The 18654-nt window shown below is 47.5% G+C and overlaps 1 protein-coding gene across 1 annotated transcript in view; it reads right to left on the bottom strand.

The window, feature by feature from the left end:
• LOC105547538 (myosin-11-like) overlaps positions 1-18654 on the bottom strand; it is a gene marked incomplete at its 3' end in the record, with an annotated part of 86023 nt that overhangs the window by 1635 nt on the left and 65734 nt on the right. The window contains exons 5-9 of the mRNA XM_011991191.1: positions 13634-13736; positions 11689-11709; positions 9393-9485; positions 5473-5536; positions 2601-2699 (exon numbers count right to left, since the gene is read on the bottom strand). Of these exons, the coding sequence (XP_011846581.1) occupies positions 2601-2699; positions 5473-5536; positions 9393-9485; positions 11689-11709; positions 13634-13736 (380 nt within the window). The remainder of the gene's footprint in view (positions 1-2600; positions 2700-5472; positions 5537-9392; positions 9486-11688; positions 11710-13633; positions 13737-18654) is intronic.

Here is an 18654-nt window from a genome sequence, read left to right as displayed (position 1 = left end):
GGTTTAAGCAATTCTCCTGCCTCTCGAGTAGCTGGGATTACAGGCACCCACCAACACACCTAGCTAATTTGTTGTATTTTTAGTAGAGATGGGATTTCACCATGTTGGCTAGGCTAGTCTCAAACTCCTGACATCAGGTGATCCACCCGCCTCAGCTTCCCAAAGTGCTGGGATTACAGGTGTGAGCCACCGTGCCCAGCCACCTCCAGCTATTTTTAGTTGAATTAATACATAAGGCTTATATCATGGATTGGCAAATCCGGTCCCCTGTTGTTTGTGTAAATAAAGTTTTATTGCAACACAGCCACTCTGATGTCCTTGTTTATTTCTCACGGCTGCTTTCTCACTAGGCAACAGAGCTAGTAGTTGCAACAGAGGCCATCTGGTCCTTAAAGTCTAAAACGTTTACTACTGATCCTTTAGTGAAAACAGTTTGCCAACTCCCTGTTTATATTATGACATTAATTAGATATTCTCTGTAAAACTGTATCCTATGATTACATTTCCTTTGTTGTTGTTCGGCTTCTCCCCGACCCTCAGCTTTATAATTGCCTTTCTTTCTCCTGCACCATTTGCTTTTATTATACCCTCCAATACATCAAAGATCCTCTTCCAGATCAATCTTTAATTAGGTTGGATTTGGTTATACTTTTGGAAAGACGTCAGCAAGATATTTTTCTTTTAAAATAAAGGCCTTTTATGGGTCAAGTCACTTGGAAGCTGCTTGATAAACTCGAGGTTAAATTGACCCAAGACACCAGTTAACTCAAACTTTTGGATTAACTTGAAATGCCTGATTCAAGTCACGAGGATTGAGGTCTTTGCCAAGACTTCATTAACCCGAGTTTGGATGCTTTTAGGAATATTTGGTTCTGTCTACAAGCCCAACATCTTTCCAGTTCTATCATCTAGAATACAAAGGGCCCCCGGGAATTTAGTTGTGAGTCCTATACTTGCCCATTTCTGGAAGACCAGAGGCAAAGCACAAAACTGGAACCCAAGTTACCGGACAACCAAACTGTTTTCTTTGGTGCCAAATAAAAGGAAGAGGAATGTCAATATTTTTCCCTGGCCCATTCCACAGGGTCCTGCACTGTAACTGCTAATGTACCATGTTTGCTGGTATATAACATACATTCAGCATGCCCCCTTTACCAAAAAGTGCTCCACCTCATATCCTATGTTCCAGAAAGCCAGCCATTAAGGAAACTTATTTTTATTTTTTTGAGACAGAGTCTCACTCTGTCACCCAGGCTGGAGTGCAGTGGTGCAATCTCAGCTCACTGCAACCTCCACCTTCTAGGTTCAAGCAATTCTCCTGCCTCAGCCTCCCGAGTAGCTGGGATTACAGGCGCCAGTCACCACACCTGGCTAATTTTTGTATTTTTGGGGAGACAGGGTTTCACTATCTTGGCCAAGCTGGTCTCAAACTCCTGACCTTAGGTAATCCGCCTGCCTCTGCCTCCCAAAGTGTGGGATTACAGGCATGAACCACTGCGCCCCACCCTGGAAATTTAAATAATGGAAAATGCCACCCCCGTAGCTGAGCTCTGCAATCCACTCCGACACAGCGAAGTTCTGAGCTCACACAGATCCTTTTGGTAACTGTCTTAACCAAAATAACTACACTCGGGCCACAAAAGAGATGGGAAGCAAAGTCTGTATTATTCCCATAAAATTTCAGACTTAAAACTTATTACTAATATGTAGACTCTACTACGGACAGGTAGTGACTGATCCACTCCTTTTTTAAGCTATGTGATTTGTATATATTTTTAGGAGTTAGTAAACAACTGCATGTCCAGAACTGAACTTGTAACTTCCTACTGGAGTCTGGTGTACAGTGTATTGTATTTACATAAAAAACATTTTTCCCTACAATAGAGGTCGGCAAACTTCTGTACACTGCCTGTTTTTGTAAATAAAGTTTTATTGTAACACAGTGACACATCTGCACTCACTGGTTTACGTGTTGCCTGCATACTTCAGTTTATGTGTTGCCTGTGCTCATTGGTGTATGTGTTGCCTGTGGCTGCTTTTGCGTTACAATGGCAGAGTTGAATAGCTGTGACAGAAGCTGTGTGGCCTGCAAAGCCTAAAGATTTATTATCTGGCCTTTTACAGAAAAAGTTTTGACCCCTGTTCTACAAAGTCACTGGCAAAACATGTATAATGAAAAGTGTTTAGCCCCGCTGGCCCTGCAAATTCCTTATAAAACCAGAATGCATCTTTTATACTTGCAGGTTTTATAAATTGGCAAGTAAAGCAAATGTCTTTCTCCCTTTCCTTGAAGGCACAGACTGTGTCTAGTTGGACTTGAAGCTCTCTGGTCTAATTAGACATGAGTCATTAATGATCTAATGTCTAATTGGAGTTGATGGCTACTATGTCACATAGTAGGCGGTCAGTAAATGAGAATGACTGAACAAAAGCCACACTCACTCACTGGGAGGAGATGAAGAACTGCTCATCTGTCACTCACAGACATGGTCCTTTCTGGCAGGATCTGAGACTGTTTTAATAGCCAATCTCTTAACCTTGGATTCTGATGAAAGGGAAGGCTCAAGCCTTCCAATCACATGTCATTGCTAGTCACTTACTTTTCATCTTCTCCTTGGCTCCAGCAATCATGTAATAAAAGATGTGGAATGTCCTCTCGTCTCTGGCTTGGCGAATTGCCCGTGATTTTTCCAGCAGATCTGGTTTGGAGGGAGTTAGGGATTCTGGGGATACTGTGGGTGTTCTTCCGGTCTTCCACATCCATCTCTATCATACCCAATTCACACGGGATGACTTTCCAGTTCTGCCCCAGGGATCGGTAATGTCTAACTTTGACCATCGCCCCTGCGGACAAATGGAACCACTGGGTGCTGCCAGCAGACCTCAGACGCAGAAAGAAGGGAGGGGAATAGAGTGAAAAGACAAAGCATAGAAAGACCCCAGGAAGATGGTAATGATAATGAGATGTTCCCCTAACAGCCATCACCAGCAAATCTTCTTTAAAATGAGCTGTCTTCAGACATTACAGAATGCAAATAATGACACCCTCTATGATTTATGATTCATTCCTACGTGAAATGATTGATATAAATTGTCTCACTGAAGCCTCACCAAGTATGCTAGGAAGTAAGTGCAACTATTATTGGTGTTTTCATGAAGGAGAAACTGAGGTTCAGAGAAGGGAGGTCCTTTCTCAAGATCATACAGCTAGCAAGTGGCAAAGCTGTCTTCTATGCCCTCTGTTCCAAGAGTGGGGTCTCATGGGACGGAGGGGAGAGAGACCGTAAACACGCTATACTAATTAATTTCAGGAGAGCTGCTCTGCCATGGAGGGTGGCAGGAGGGACAGCAGAGGGGAGGGCAGGGGAGGGCAGGTGAGGGTGGCATGGAGATCCCAGGGTCTGGGGTGATGGAAGAGGACGACTAGGAGGCTGGGCTACTGTACTGGGTGGATTGCCACAGCAGTAAGTGTGATGCTGCGGGATGATGGGGCTGGATGAGCAGACCTTGTCTTCTTCAAGTCCTAAACCCAGCTAGCAGTGCCTGGGCTACCACAGCCCATGTCCTAGCTGGAAAGCAGTGATTCTCAGACTTTCTCATGGTGCGTCAAAATTCCTAGAGGGCTTATTCAAACCCAGCTTGCTGGCCTCCACCCTCCAACATGTGATTCAGCAGACCTAGGGCAGGGCCTAAGGTGTGCATTTCATATATATATGTGTGTGTGTGTGTGTGTGTGTGTATGTATGTGTATACACACATGTGTATACACGTATTGTACACAATATATACACACATATACACACACACAGGAACACACATACATATATGTTTGAGCCAGAGTCTTGCTCTGTCACCCAGGCTGGAGTGCAGTGGTACAATCTTGTCTCACTGCAACCTCTGCCTCCCAGCTTCAAGCAATTCTTCTGCCTCAGCCTCCTGAGTAGCTGGGACTACAGGTGCATGCCACCACGCCTGGCTAATTTTGTATTTTTAGTAGAGACAGGGTTTCACCGTATTGGCCAGGCTGGTCTCGAACTCCTGACCTCAAGTGATCTGCCCGCCTCGGCCTCCCAAAGTGCTGGGATTACAGGCTTGAGCCACCGTGCCCGGCTGAGATGTGTGTTTCTAAAGAGCTCCCAAGTGATGCTGATGCTGCTGGTTTGGGAAACATACTTTCAGAACCACTGATCTAAAAGGAAGGCTGAGGCCTGAAGGACAGCGCTATGCCTGGGGCTCGCTCTAAACACAGGAAATGAACTGCTGAGAGGTGTGTGCAAGGCTGCAGGACAAGAGGGCCCTCACTGAAGCCTGGCAGCCCTCCCAGCTGCAGGACAGGAATCCTGGCTGGTTTGGGCAGATTAAAGTAGAAACATACCAAACATTAACAGTAACACAATAGCCACCACCTATGAGATGCTCACTTTGGGCCCCGCCGTGTACCAAGGGCTGTGCATACTATTATGCATATTATTTCATTTAATCACTGCACCAGCTCCACAAAGTAGGTGCAATCACCCCCATTTTACTGAGGCAAAACTGAGAGAGCTTCAGTGGTTTTCCCAAATCCCCGCAGCTTAGACAAGTGCAGTGGAGAGGAGGCCACTCCACAACCCACCCCCTTATCCAGGGCGTATAACGTGGACAAATGGGACCACGGGGTGCTGCCAGCAGACCTCAGAGGCAGAAAGATGCTAAGTCGCCCCTCAGGCCCTATTCATTGCCAAGCACGTGGTCCGCAGGAAGCTGTGAACACACCACACCCTTGAGCCCCAGGGCCGCCTGCAAAGCTCCTGAGGCTGATCAGTCACTAAACTCTAGACCTGGTTGTTCCCCCACGTCCAGATATTTCTAACTTGGCTCCACTTCACCACTCAGATTCATGAAAGAGACACTCTACTCGTTCCTCGCGACATCAGCGTTCTTCTGGGTAAACTCTGTTTTCATTAATTTCCTACCTAAGAAGTGGAGGCCATCACAGACCAAGTCTCTAAAAGGATAACAGGTCGAGAATTTGGCCTCGGACGGTGGCTGAGTGAGAATGAAGTGAAGATCATACAAGAGACACTACGTAGGCAGCCCTTACTCTGCACCTTGCATGGTGCCCAGAGCTTTATATCAGTTCACTCACTCTATTCTCACATTTCTATGAGGCAGGTACCATTCGTTATCATCCCCATTTTGCTGATGAGGCACAGACTGGTGGAGTAACCAGCCCAAGGTCAGTCAGCTAAGGGACAGGTCATTCGAGCATCACATGCAGGCTAGACTGCTTCTTTGGGGTTCAAACCAGGGGTCCGGTCCACACATGTATAACCACTGCACCACAATGCCTGCTGTTAAGGGGAGATTTGTTCTGGAAGAAACCTAAGAGGCTGGAAAGACAGGGGTGGCTCCTGGACTCTCCCAGCCTCTGGGCTGGAGGTTGGTAGGGGGCAGGGGTGCCCGTTTGGCCCAGGCTCCGGGAAAGGATACAGGTTTCAATGTTGGCTCCCACGATGTAACCTGTGACGTCGAAGTTGATGCGGATGAATTTGCCCTGCCAACAGGAAAACACAGTTCAGGCTTTGCTGCCCAACTTCAGCCTTTAACCCCATGCTGTGGGCAAGCAGGAGGGAGATGTTACAGAGGTTGGGGGGGTGGGGGGCATTCTTGCGAACACTCAGAACCCCCACGGGTCAACTCATCAGGCAGAACCAACATCTGCTGAGCTGAGACCACCCCAGGCCTGACAGCAACAGAACGTGTAAAACATGTTCACAGATCAATATCATTTGGCTCTTGCAATGACCATAGTCCATCATGGCTATCCCCATTTTTTTTTTTTTTTTTTTTTGAGATGGAGTCTCGCTCTGTTGCCCAGGCTGGAGGGCAGTGGCACGATCTCAGCTCAATGCAAGCTCTGCCTCCGGGTTCATGCCATTCTACTGCCTCAGCCTCCCGAGTAGCTGGAACTACAGGTGTGCACCACCACACCCGGCTATTTTTGTATTTTTAGTAGAGACAGGGTTTCACCGCATTAGCCAGGATGGTCTTGATCTTCTGACCTCGTGATCCGCCCAACTCGGCCTCCCAAAGTGCTGGGATTACAGGCGTGAGCCACCGCGCCCAGCCGGATATCCCTATTTTTTAAAAAATTATTTATTTATCGGAGACAAGGTCTTGCTCTGTCACCCAGGCTGGAGTGCAGGGGTGAAATCACAGCTCACTGTAACCTTGAACTCCTGGGCTCAAGCAATCCCCTTTTCCCCATGACCTCAGCCTCCCAAGCAGCTAGGACTACAGGCATGCACCACCACACCCAACTAATTTTAAAAAGTTTTTGTACAGATAGGATCTCACCATGGTGCTCAGGTTGGTCTCAGATTTCTGCACTCAAGCGATCCTCCCATCTTAGCCTCCCAAAGTGCTGGGATTACAGGAGTAAACTACCACACCCAGCCCACTATCCCCATTGTAAAGCTGGGAAAACTAAGACTAAGAGAGATCAAGTCCAACATGACATTGCTCCTGAGAGGTAGAGCCCTAAGCAGAAGGAAGGTTTTCCCATATTCAGGGGCTGGAAAGGACTCCCTCCCCAAACCCCACCCTGCTCCATAACAAGCTGCACCCACATCATCCAACTGTGGATTAAACCTTCTCTGTGGGACAGGTGAGTAGCATTGGCCACAATGCCCAAGCAGGCCCTGTGTAGGATGTCCTTTAGGCAGGAATGGGTCATGTCCCTGGCCCTAGAGGCTCAACAAGTATCTCCAAAGATGGCCCTATCTACCTGCCTCAGCTAAGCCATGAAACCAAGGATGGAATCCAATCTTCCATCTGTTGGCATCAACCCTTTTCCTGTTTCCTCAATAGACGAGACAGGATTTCATCCATTTCCTCCGCCATGACATAATGTGGTGGGAAGTGTTGGCGTGTGTGGACACGATCCCCTAGGCTTGCTCAGTCCTTGACAAAACCTTTAAACTTTCCTCATCGGGAAACATGCGGTAGAGTGACTTGGGATGACCATATCCCAAATGGAGCCAGGGAGAGCTGGCTGGTCACAGGCAAGGCCCAGGCGCCTTTCTTCACTCTCCTTCTCAAGATGGCAGGGACACCAGTGAGCGGAGGATGTTTTTAGGGATTTGTCTTGTACTTATACTTCCATTTATGACGGGGCTGGAAACATTGCACTGAATTGCAACACGCAAACACAGTGCTTCTCAGTGGAGGCGGCACATCTGCTATGGAGATTTTGGAAATCAGTGGAAGAGATTTGGCTTGTCACATGATGGCGGGGGCCACTGTTGTTAGTGAACAGTGGGGCCAAGGATATTTTGGGAGTCCTGCAATGACCAGGAGAGTCTCTGACGCCAATCCTTGTCTATATCCCTTATGACTCTTGCAATGTCTTACCTGACACTCATGGAGGTAAAAATCTGTTTGTAATTAGCTAGATGTAGAACCTAACCTTTACGCCTTTAGATTTTTATGCTTTTTTCTTCTCTTTTTTTTTTTTTTTGAGACGGAGTCTCACTCTGTCACCCAGGTTGGAGTGCAGTGGTGTGACTTTGGCTCGCTGCAACCTCCATCTCCTCAGGTTCAAGTGATTCTCCCACCTCAGCCTCCCAAGTAGCTGGGAATACAGGGGTGTGTCACCACGCCTAGCTAAGTTTTGCATTTTTAATAGAGACAGGGTTTCACCATGTTGGCCAGGCTGGTCTCAAACTCCTGACCTCAGGTGATCTTCCCACCTCAGCCTCCCAAAGTGCTGGGTTTACAGGTGTGAGCCACTCTGTGCCCAGCCTAGATTTTTATGCTTTTAAATAAAAGCATTAAAAAGTGTTTAAAATGTTGTTGTAATATAAGAATATCCCATCTGTGTGACTCTAGAGAAGATTGTTTTTTGGTTCAGTGCTTCACTGAGAGTCAGTTGCCATTCTGGAAAATCCCATCCCAACATCATCAGTGCCTGAACTTGACCCTTTTCCTTGTATTTGTAGCTGTCGCAGTGGATAGACCGAAGTGTCTGTTTCTTACTGTGTCCTCTGTTGCTGTGGCCTGGCCCAAGCACTGACATGCTGAAATGCACTTTATTCTATTTATTTATTTATTTATTTTTGTAGAGATGGGGTTTCTCCATGTTGCCTAGGCTGGTCTCAAACTCTTGAGCTCAAGTGACCTGCCCATCTCAGTCTCCCAAAGTACTGGGACTACAGGCATGAGCCACCTCGCCGGGCCTGAAATGCACACTTTTTAAATAAATTGTCTTATGTTATTTCTTCTTCATATTACAGTTAGGGCATTACGCTGACGTGTATTCATCTAATCCGTGTAGGAGGTGATACTATCTATGATTCTAATTTTGGGCAAGGAAAGGAGACACTGTGTAATTGTTTGTTACTAAAATGGGCCTTGCGGATCGCAGGGTCAGGGACCACCATGTGAATATGCTCAGTAGAGCAGAACTTTCTGCAAAGTCTTTCACGGGACCCCATCCCAGTGAGCGACAGTTCAGAGACCCCCTACTCCTGGAACGCAGAAGCAATTTTTCTTTCATCTTTTCTTACTAAAATATCTTTCTGACCCTCCTACAGAGAGGCAACAGCTTCTTTTGTACAATGAAACCATTTTTGTCTACATAACGTCAACCACCCACTTTCAGAGTTTCCCTGCCCCTGTTGGGCTCAGGCAAAAATCTTTTGCTTTGGAGCCTGGGGGAGTGTGCATGGGAAGCTAGTACCCCCTGCCTCACTCACTGTCTGTTCTTCAATTGGAAGAACCAGCTTCATGAAGGCTGGAACCATACCTGAACTATTCATCACAATCCTGTGAGCCTCGCTCAGTGCCTGGTATACAGCAGGCACTTAATAAAAACAGCAAATGAGAAACAAACAAAGAGAATGGTGATACATGTAAAAGTGCCTACCAGAATAATTGTACAGGGTAGGTACTTACTAAATATTTCTTGGAGAAGGTGCGTGCCTGGTACATAGTTGGCACTCAATTCATGTTTTGCTACATAAAATGGTATTGGATGTAAGGGTCTAGCACATAGCACGTGCTCAATAAATAATTTTTAAAATTTTAATAATAGAGATGGGGGGTCTCACTTTGTTGCCTAGGCTGGTCTAGAACCCCTGGGCTCAAGTGATCCTCCCATCTCAGCCTCCCGAAGTGCTGGGATTACAGGTGTGAGCCACCGCACCTGACCAGTGTTTGTTGAGTGAACAGTAAATGAATGAATGAATGAATGAGAGTGTGAGAGGCAGGAGCCCTTGCAAGATTGTAAGGTACAGCCCATCTCTCCAGGGTCAGATGCCCCTCCCACCTCCGCACACAAACACTCTGCAGCCCAGGCAGGAAATGACAACAAACCTTTTCTGGAAAACCCGCGTGGCTTTGCTACTTACGAATCGTGAGGAGTTGTCGTTCTTCACTGTTTTGGCGTTGCCGAAAGCCTCCAGAATCGGGTTTGCTTGTAGAAGCTGCTTTTCCAGCTCTCCCTAAAATTCATTCACATCTAGTTATTGGAGAAAGCAACCTAGGTCCTGACAGTTCTACCTTGGATGGATGTTGTCACAAAACTCTGCCCTTAACCCACAGGTTCTCTCCTATCTCCTACCTCCTCTTAGACCCCGATGCTAATGTCCAGATTTACAGGAGGATTTCAGAAGGAAAGAAGCAACTGTCTGGGCTCTCTCACAGCTAGGACATCTACTCCTTAGGAAGGTCACTTTTTTTCAAGACTAGGGCCTGCTCATCTCTACAACATCACTGCCACTCAAAGCCACTGCCTTGTACAATGCCGGTGATGTCATTTACATCATGATGAATGGTGCCCCACAGAGTTGTGCAGTGCACCACCTGCCCCACTGTACATGGCAGTCGTGCTGCTGTTCATGTTTAACAAGCAGTCTTCTTCAAGTTAAACCACTACAATCCTCCTTCTGATTATTTTAGTGCAATTTTTTTAAACTGCAATTTTTCCTTTCTCAGGACTGGTTTTCTGAAGTCTCCTACAGAAGACAAGTAAGGAATGCACAAAACCCACCAGGAATCCTCTTAGCAGACTGCAGAATAAAGCTTCAAAGCAGGTTGCCTGAGCTCCATTCATCGGGTTAAAGGCAGCTGAGACTGTACATAGCCCGCTGGCTATGTGCACAAATGCGGTCACGTGATTAATCATGGCAGGAAAGGGCCAATGTGGTAAGTTAAGCTGGGAAAGCAAAGGAGCTGCTCTTGGCCTAGCCCTAAAACACAGCGGCTGCAGATGGGCCCTGAAGCCTCCAGGCCCTGGATTCTGGGAGTTTTTCTCCTCGATCTCTCTCCTGCCTTCCCTTCCTTATTTTTCCAGGCAGCAGGGCTGGGCTGGACAGGAGCCAGGAAAGTGTCTAGAGGGGACAACGATGGGCATGGCTTCCTCCTTGCTCCTCTGCATGCCAGGAAGGCATCAGGGTACCTGGTCTACAGGACAAAGTAGGAAGCTGCTATTTGTTTCTGTTTTTATTCGTCCACACATCCTCCTTTTTGTAGCTCCCAGAGAAAGATGAAGCAAAAGCCTCATTGGCATAAAAATCTCAGCCACAAGTGGAATCACCACAGCTGAGACCGGTGGAAATTTACGAGGAGCGCCGTGGGTGTTTCCTTGTTGGTGGGAAGATGACTAAAGGAATCACTTTCGTTCACATAAACTTGGGGTCTCCATGGTCTCTGAAAAAGACTCTCTTTCTGGAATGGGGATTCTAGCAGATAAGGTTGAAAAGTCCTGGCAAGAGAGCTTTAAATGGGGGGACCTGGTGCAAACCCTTCATTTCATAGATGACGAAACCCTAGCCCCAAGAAGTTAACTGACTCGGCCAAGGTCACACTACAGCAGATCCCAAATAAGAACTGTACTTCTCCTTCTGATCTGCAACACTGTCACCCGGGGTCTAACTAAGATGGATTGAATGATCTTTTTGGGAGCCGAGCAAGACACCTGTGGGTTTCTTCTAGGCTGGGACCCACATGTCAGCCCCCCAAGCTCTGCGTTAGAGATGAGTTCATATGCACAGGTCCAAGCAGGACCAGGTTATGCGTTGCGTAGCTGGGGCCTTACCGCGCCACCAAAGCTAGTGCATCGCAACCTCCAGGACGGTTTCTGGAGGCTTGAGTCAAGCAACCAGCATGCAAGAGACAGACACGCACTGCACACGCATGCACAGGGACACACTGGTGCACCAGGGACAGGGCTGGGGGAAGAAACTTAGGGATGATGGCGGGGAGAGAAGAGGGAGGCATGCCACAGCTGTGCCATTGACTGTCTATGGAGCCAGGGAAGCTTTGGTGCCTGACAGTCCTAAGACACTCAGCCAGATGGGACAGACGTCTCTGTCTAGGTTGTTCCAGTCAGGGCTACCAGGAGTGGATGCTTTGAAGGGTGCAGGGGTTCATTCTGAACTGGAGAAATCCATTTCAGGCTGAAGCGCAACTCTGGGGATTCCAGTAGGAGTCCAGTGGGTGGTAAATGCACCCCAACACCCTGCCCTGGCTCAGACACCCACAGGATGGTATCTTGGTGCATTTACTTGTTTGAGTTGTGAAACTCCAGGGCCTACCCCATTTCTACCACCAGCTATGGGACTTGGTGGGTGCAACAGGATCATGCAGATCTAAATTCACTCCGTGCCTCCCCTACACACCAGGAAAACACTCTCAGTTACTCACGTAGGCAAAAGATGGGCCTTGCTGTGGTTGAACAACACAGTATAAAACAAATGTCAGTGTTATTTCCATCACATGGACATCAGGGGCTGGAGAATATATGACTTTGATCCCCCCAAACAGCCTAGAGTCCCCAAGACAGACAGGTCAGCTCGTTTTCCTTGATACTGTTTCTTTTCTCTCTGTTTAGCTGCAGGGATGTGATCACAGCTTACTGCAGTCTCAACCTCCTGGGCTCAGGCGATCCTCCTGCCTCAGCCTCCCAAGTAGCTAAGACTACAGGCATGCACACCATGCCTGGCTAATTCCATTTTTTTTTTTTTTTTTTGTACAGACAGGGTCTCACTATGTCACCCAGACTGGTCCTGAACTCCTGAACTCAGACCATCCTCCCGCCTTCGCCTCCCAAAGCACTGAGATTACAGTCATGAGCCCCCATGCTCAGCCATTCCCTCCTTTTTCTAATTTCTTAGAGATCCAGACATTTCAAAGGTTTTCATAATTACTGGGGTCACATTAGGCTCCTTAAAACAGTATCCAGTGAGACAATGCCTGAGATGTGTTTACACATGCAACCAAAACAAGTAGCACATACTAGGCCCTTGATAAAGATGAGTTGTTAGAAAGTATTGTGTCCTATTTTCACTCTTTGGGGAAAGGGAAGGCAGTGGAAACCGTATTTTTACTGCCACGCAGCCTTTGGAGCCGTTGTTCCCACTCACTATGGCTAGAAACCAACTTGCCAGAGACAACTCTAGGATGCTGAATCTTGAGTTTCCTGCATTTGTTCGGAGAAGGAAAGTTCTCCAAAGCCACAACCAGCGCCCATTCCAGATCTCCAAGGGCTTCTGGACAAGCCGGCCATGGTGGCTGCCCCAGAGTCCCCTCTGAGGGCCTAAAGCGACATCCGGAATGGCGAACACTGGAGAGACCCCCACACCGTGGTCAGATCTCCATCCTACCATCTTCCCGCCTGCGAACCTGCAGACGGAGGTGCTGGCCAGTCCTGGCGGCCCCACCGCGTGCCCCCTCCTGTGGGACAGATGGGATGGGGCTGACACACGAGGAGGAAGAGAAGGATGGGCCCTAGAGGGGGTGACCCTAGAAACGTCTTCTTCTTTTCCTCCGAAGCTCTTAGTCATACTGTGTCATCATTAGTCATACTGTGTCATCGTCTGTTTATTTCTGGGATTATTTGACAACTACATGCTCTTCCACAGGTCCAGAAGCCCACAGAAGAGAGTAACAGCATCTCTCAGACTTATCCCCAGGCCCCCACCCCAAGTGGTGCCTGGCACACAGTAGGTGCTCCATCCACAGTTACTGACTGGCATCGCACTGAAGTCCCTGGACCGAGTGATACCAGCATCTCCATCCCAGGCATGGGGACACGTGGAGGAATCAGGGCACCCAAAAGGTACCTTAACCCCTAGGACTTTACAGAGATTCACTGAAAGGAGTGATTCTCAGTCTAGGGCAACTGTCCCACCCCAGGGGACATCTGATAAGTCTACAGATATTTTTGGTTGTCACAACTGGAGGGAAGGGGGCTATCTGCATCTAGTGGGTCGAGGCCAGGGATGTCGTGAAATATTGTACAAGGCACGGGGAGGTCCCTCCAAGAAAGAGTTATCTGGTCCAAAATGACATCAGTGCCACCACTGAGAAGTCCCGACGTGAAGGAAGATCTCACTGCGGAAGGAAAGGGCTTATTCTCATTTCACAAAACGGGCCCCCTTCTGGAGAGATGCTTCCAGCTGAACCAAGAAATCACCCATACTCAACAGGCCTGCTCGCCAAAAAGATGGTCCCTCTTTGAGTCTTCAGGGGAGGGGGAGTCAGACAGGCCCTGAGTTCTTGCAGCGATGTTCTGTTTGTATCTCGGTTGCGCTGCAAGCTGGAGACCGGTTGGTTAAATCATGGTCTCTGATTGGGAACTGCCACTCACCGTGATGCTTGTGTCTTTCTTGCCCTTGTGGGAGGAGGCCACCACGGCCAGGTACTGAATGACCTTCTTGGTGTTTTCGGTTTTCCCGGCTCCAGACTCGCCTCTGAAAGACACAGGAACAGTGACCCAGTGGACATCATCTATGCACACGTTCCATGGTGACCTTTTCGCAGCTCCATGAGCCAGGCAGGACGATAATGATCATCACCACCATTTCCCAGAGGGTGAAACGGAGGCTCCCAGAGGGGAAGTAACTTGCTCAAGGTCACATCTCTGGTAGTGAGCTGAACTGGGTCCCCAACCTAGGTCCAATGCCCAATCTATTCCTTCCAAGAGGACATACAAAAGAATTCAGATACAAAGAGTGAAAAGGTGGGCTGGGCGTGGTGGCTCATGCCTGTGATCCCAGCACTTCGGGAGGCTGAGGTGGGAGGACCATTTGAGCCCAGGAGTCTGAGACCAGCCTCAGCAACACAGAGAGACAATGCCTCTACAAAAAATTTTAAAAATTAGCCAGGCATGGTGGCACATGCCTGTAGTCCCAGCTATTGGGGAAGTTGAGGCAGGAGGATCACTCAAGTCCAGGAATTCAAGACCAGTGTGAGCAATACAGCAAAACCCTGACTCTATAAAAAATAAGAAAAATTAACCAGGCATGGTGGTGCATGCCTGTAGTCCCAGCAACTCAAGAGGCTGAGGTGGGAGGATGGCCTGAGTCCAGGAGTTTGAGGCTGCAGTGAGCCATGATCTCACCACAATGCACTCCAGCCTGGGTGACAGAGCAAGACCTCATCTTTTAAAAAATAGGGTGAAAAAGAACACCTTAGTTTTCCTACAAGGGTCCAAACAGGTTTATTTGGAACTGTCTACTTTTAAGACATCATTAGCATTGCTAGAAATGGAAAGACCAGGCACAAGGCAGCCTTCAAGAAAGGACTTAAGTGCCTCTGGAGTACCAGGACCTAAAGTTTAAGAAGCTCCCTTATGGAAAGAAAAATTTACCAAAACACTGGTTACCCCATTGATCACTGAGCAGAGGCAAGCCCCTTTATCTTCTGAGGAATCCCACCCCGTGTATCAGGAGGCTAGCTGATGATCTCAGCCAAGTATCTAAGGATAAGCCCAGTTGAAGTAATTCACACTAAAGTGTAAATGACTGATGGGTTTAGATCAGTATGACATGGTTTGTCTTATCAAAAAAGTGTGTACTCCTGGAATATGAAGGTAGATTTTTTTTTTTTTTTTTTTTTTACCAAGATGGTCTTCATGAACTAGCTACCCGTTGTGGCCATCAGAAATAATCACAATGGAATGGCTCCATCTAGATACCGCCTCTATGTCCCACCACTCCTAGTGAAAGATAAGGACAGTGCCTTGACCAAAACTTCAGTTGTTTATTGTCTTCTCCTATTTTTTCAGTTTACTTTTGTTTTTTGTGTTTTCTTTCTTTGCCTCATCTCTCTCATTTTCTAAGCTCACTTAATACTCTAAAATATAAGAGTTTTTTTTTAAGTTGAGAAAAGAATTTGTTCACCCCAAGGTCGGCCCAAGGTTCTCTGTGCTGAACCAGTGCCACCACAGCTAGTACAGTCTCTGCTCTTCTTCCTAATTAGGAAGTAAAGAAATTAATTTTCTCTGCCAAGGGCCCATTAATAACTTGGCTCATGGCTTAAAAAAGAAATAGAAGGAAAGAAAAAAGAAAGGGGGAAAGGAAAAAAAAGAAGTGGCCCAAATTGCTGAGCCTAATCCTACAGGTCCCACTGTCCAGAAATCAAGTCTCTGATGGCCAAGAATGATGGAACATCTTGCAGTGACTTTGTGCGGTCCCTTCCCTTCCTAGAGGCCTTCCTTCCCAGTGGCCACATTGTTTCACATGGCCTCGGAGGCAGTATATGAAATGGGAACCATGAAAGTATTACCCTATATCCCCAGAAGGGGAAACTAAGACCAGAATGTATGTATATATGTGTGTGTGTGTGTGTGTGTGTGTGTGTGTGTGTGTGTATGTAAAAGAGGAGAACTGGCCAGGTGCAGCAGAGAATTGGCCACGTTTATAATCGCAGCTACTCAGGAGGCTGAGTTGGGAGGATCACTTGAGGCCAGGAGTTTGAAAGAAGCCTGGGCAACATAGCAAGATCCCATCTCTTAAGAGAGAGAAGAATTGGCATTTGTCATTGGGGGCATATAGAGGGAAGGGTCCTTTGCTAATTGCTCTACATGAATTATTTCCTTTATCCTCTTCCTGCCTCCATGTTGTTATAGAAGGAGGAGTCTTGCACAGAGTGGGTAAGCAATTTTCCCTAGGTCACACAGCAAAGAAGGGATACAGTCGGAATGGAAAGTCAGGTCTCTGATTCTAATGCAATCAGAATTCCTTTTCCTACATTTCACCAAGTTGTTCCATGACACAGGCCCAACCCTCTAGGGACTTGCTTTCTAAGGCCAGAAGAAGGACAGGGGAAGGGGAATTGATGTTTGTTGAAGGCCTACACAGTACTAGGCTTTGGGCTCACAAATCTTTCATTTACTCTGCCCAGCAATCTAATGAGAGAGTTATTGATTATCCCCACCACCCACCTGGGGAAAATGAGGCAAAGAGAGGTTGAAGTAAATTGCTCCAGCCCACAATTGCTCTTGCTTTCACACAGATAGGAAATGGAGGAGAAGCAGGATTTGAACTTAGGTCCCCTTGACACCAGGGCCCATGTTCTGCCTCCTACCCTTTTATTTTAACAAATCAGCAAAGAGAAAAGACAGAGTGAAGTCCCAGCACCACTCCATCAGAGTTCTGCCATATATTCCAGCAGTCTTTACTTGCCCTAACCAATGAATCAAGCCACTCAGTCATTCACACCTAAGTATGAATTACTTCAATCAGGCTAACGTCAGAACTTTGCTAGACTTCATTCTAAAGTGAAGGGGATGGATTCTTATTCAAGCAAGAGAAAGTAGAGAAACTTTTGGATGTAGGAAACCACTTGCGTAGGCGGTCATGAACCTATTCAGATCCAAGACAAGAATCAGGACAGCAGTGTGCACAAACAACACGTGTGAAACACACTCTTTATGCCGACACACCAGTGTTCCTAGACTGCTGGTGCTCCCTTCTTTCCCACAATTCCTTCCTTTCCACTCTGGCCTTGAACCTCCCCCCTCACCTCCTCCCTTTTACAACAAAGACATCACTGGGTGTGGTGGCTCACGGTTGTCATCCCAGCACTTTGGAAGGCTGAGACAGGTGGATCACTTGAGGTCAGGGGTTCAAGACCAGCCTGGCCAACATGGTGAAACCCTGTCGCTACTAAAAATACAAAAATTAGCCGGGTGTGGTGGTGTGCGCCTGTAATCCCAGCTACTTGGTGGGGCAGGTGGCGGCTGAGGCAGAAGAATCGCTTGAACCCAGGAGGCAGAGATTACAGTGAGCTGAGATTGTGCCACTGCACTCCAGCCTGGGCAATAGAATGAGACTCCATCTCAAAAAACAAACAAACAAACAAAAAACCAAAGACATCAACATGCCCCGTCCATGGGTATGGTCTTCCACTTTGCCCGGGATAGGGAGTGGGACGTAAACTCTGGGATTCTACCCCTTCCCATGTAGCTGCTGGGCTCCACTGTTTCCAAGTTCTGTTGAGAAAAACAAATTGCCCTGGGAGGTTCTGCCAAATAAAACATCCCAAGCTCCAGGCTCGTGGGCGTCTGAAGGTTGATATGCTCTGAGTTGGTCCAGAAACATTCATAACTTGGCTTTTCTGACCCCCACCTCTAGGGGTGAAGATGCTTTCCTGGTCTGAGCACCCTAAACTCCTTTCTTGTGTCTTCCTCTCCGTCTTCCCAGAGAAGGACCGGGCTCATGACCAAATATGGCCTCCTGGCCTTGTAATTACCCCCATGCCAATTCCTTTTAATCAGTCCAGCCCCAGCGGCTGGGAGGAACCACCCAATGGCCACTTAACCCCTCATCCAGGCTGGCTTCATCAGTGGGACCTGTACAGTCTTACAGGGACCACCCTGTGCTTGATTTAATATTCTAATGTTGTCATCTGGAAATTCTTCATAATTCTTTATAAAGCTTCTGCATTTTCTTTTCTTTTCTTTTGAGACTGAGTCTTGCTCTATTGCCCGGCTGGAGTACAGTGCGTGATGTTGGCTCACTGCAACCTCTACCTCCCGGGTTCAAGTGATTCTCCTGCCTCAGCCTCCCAAGTAGCTGGAACTACAGGTGCCTGCCACTATGCCTGGGTAATTCTTATATTTTTGGTAGAGATGGGATTTCACCATGTTGGTGAGGCTGGCCTCGAACGCCTGACCTCACGTGATCTGCCTGCCTCAGCCTCCCAAAGTGCTGGGATTCCAGGTGTGAACCACTGCGCTCAGCCAGCATTTTCATTTTGCAAAATTTTACAAATTCTGTACCTCGTCCTGGCTCCCAGGGTTGAATATTGCCAAGTCCATTGCAGCCTGTGGTTTGCCATTGGTAGGAAAGACAAATTGTGTCTGATGAACCGCACAGCTATTCAGTCTCTGGCCTTTATGTGACTGGCAAGGCGTTCTGGCATTTTGTACTGTACAACTCCTACACGTCCTGCAAAACCCCAGGCAGAAGCAACGCCTCTCTCCCCTACAGCATCAATTGGCAGAATAGCATAATGGGCTCCAGGGCCACGTTGCTCAAGTTCAAATCCCTGCTCTGCCAGTTACCTGTGTGTGACCTTAGGCAAGTCATTTAGCCTCTCCATACCTCAGTTTCTTTACCCCACTATAAAATGGGTATAATAAAAACACGTACCTTGGATGATTTTTTTTTTTTTTTTTTTTTTGAGACAAGGTCTCACTCTGTGGCACAGGCTGGAGTGCAGTGATGCAATCATAGCTCACCGCAACTGAGAATTCCTAGGCTCAAGTGATATTCCTGCCCCAGCCTCCCAAGTAGCTGGGACTACAGGTGCACAGCACCACAGCTGGCTAATCTTTAAATTTTTTTGTAGAGACAGGGATCTCGCTATTTTGCCCAAGCTGGT

Source organism: Mandrillus leucophaeus, unplaced genomic scaffold, assembly GCF_000951045.1.
Source record: "Mandrillus leucophaeus isolate KB7577 unplaced genomic scaffold, Mleu.le_1.0 Scaffold390, whole genome shotgun sequence".
NCBI classification, from domain to species: domain Eukaryota; kingdom Metazoa; phylum Chordata; class Mammalia; order Primates; family Cercopithecidae; genus Mandrillus; species Mandrillus leucophaeus.
This window is presented reverse-complemented; position numbering and strand designations above follow the sequence as displayed.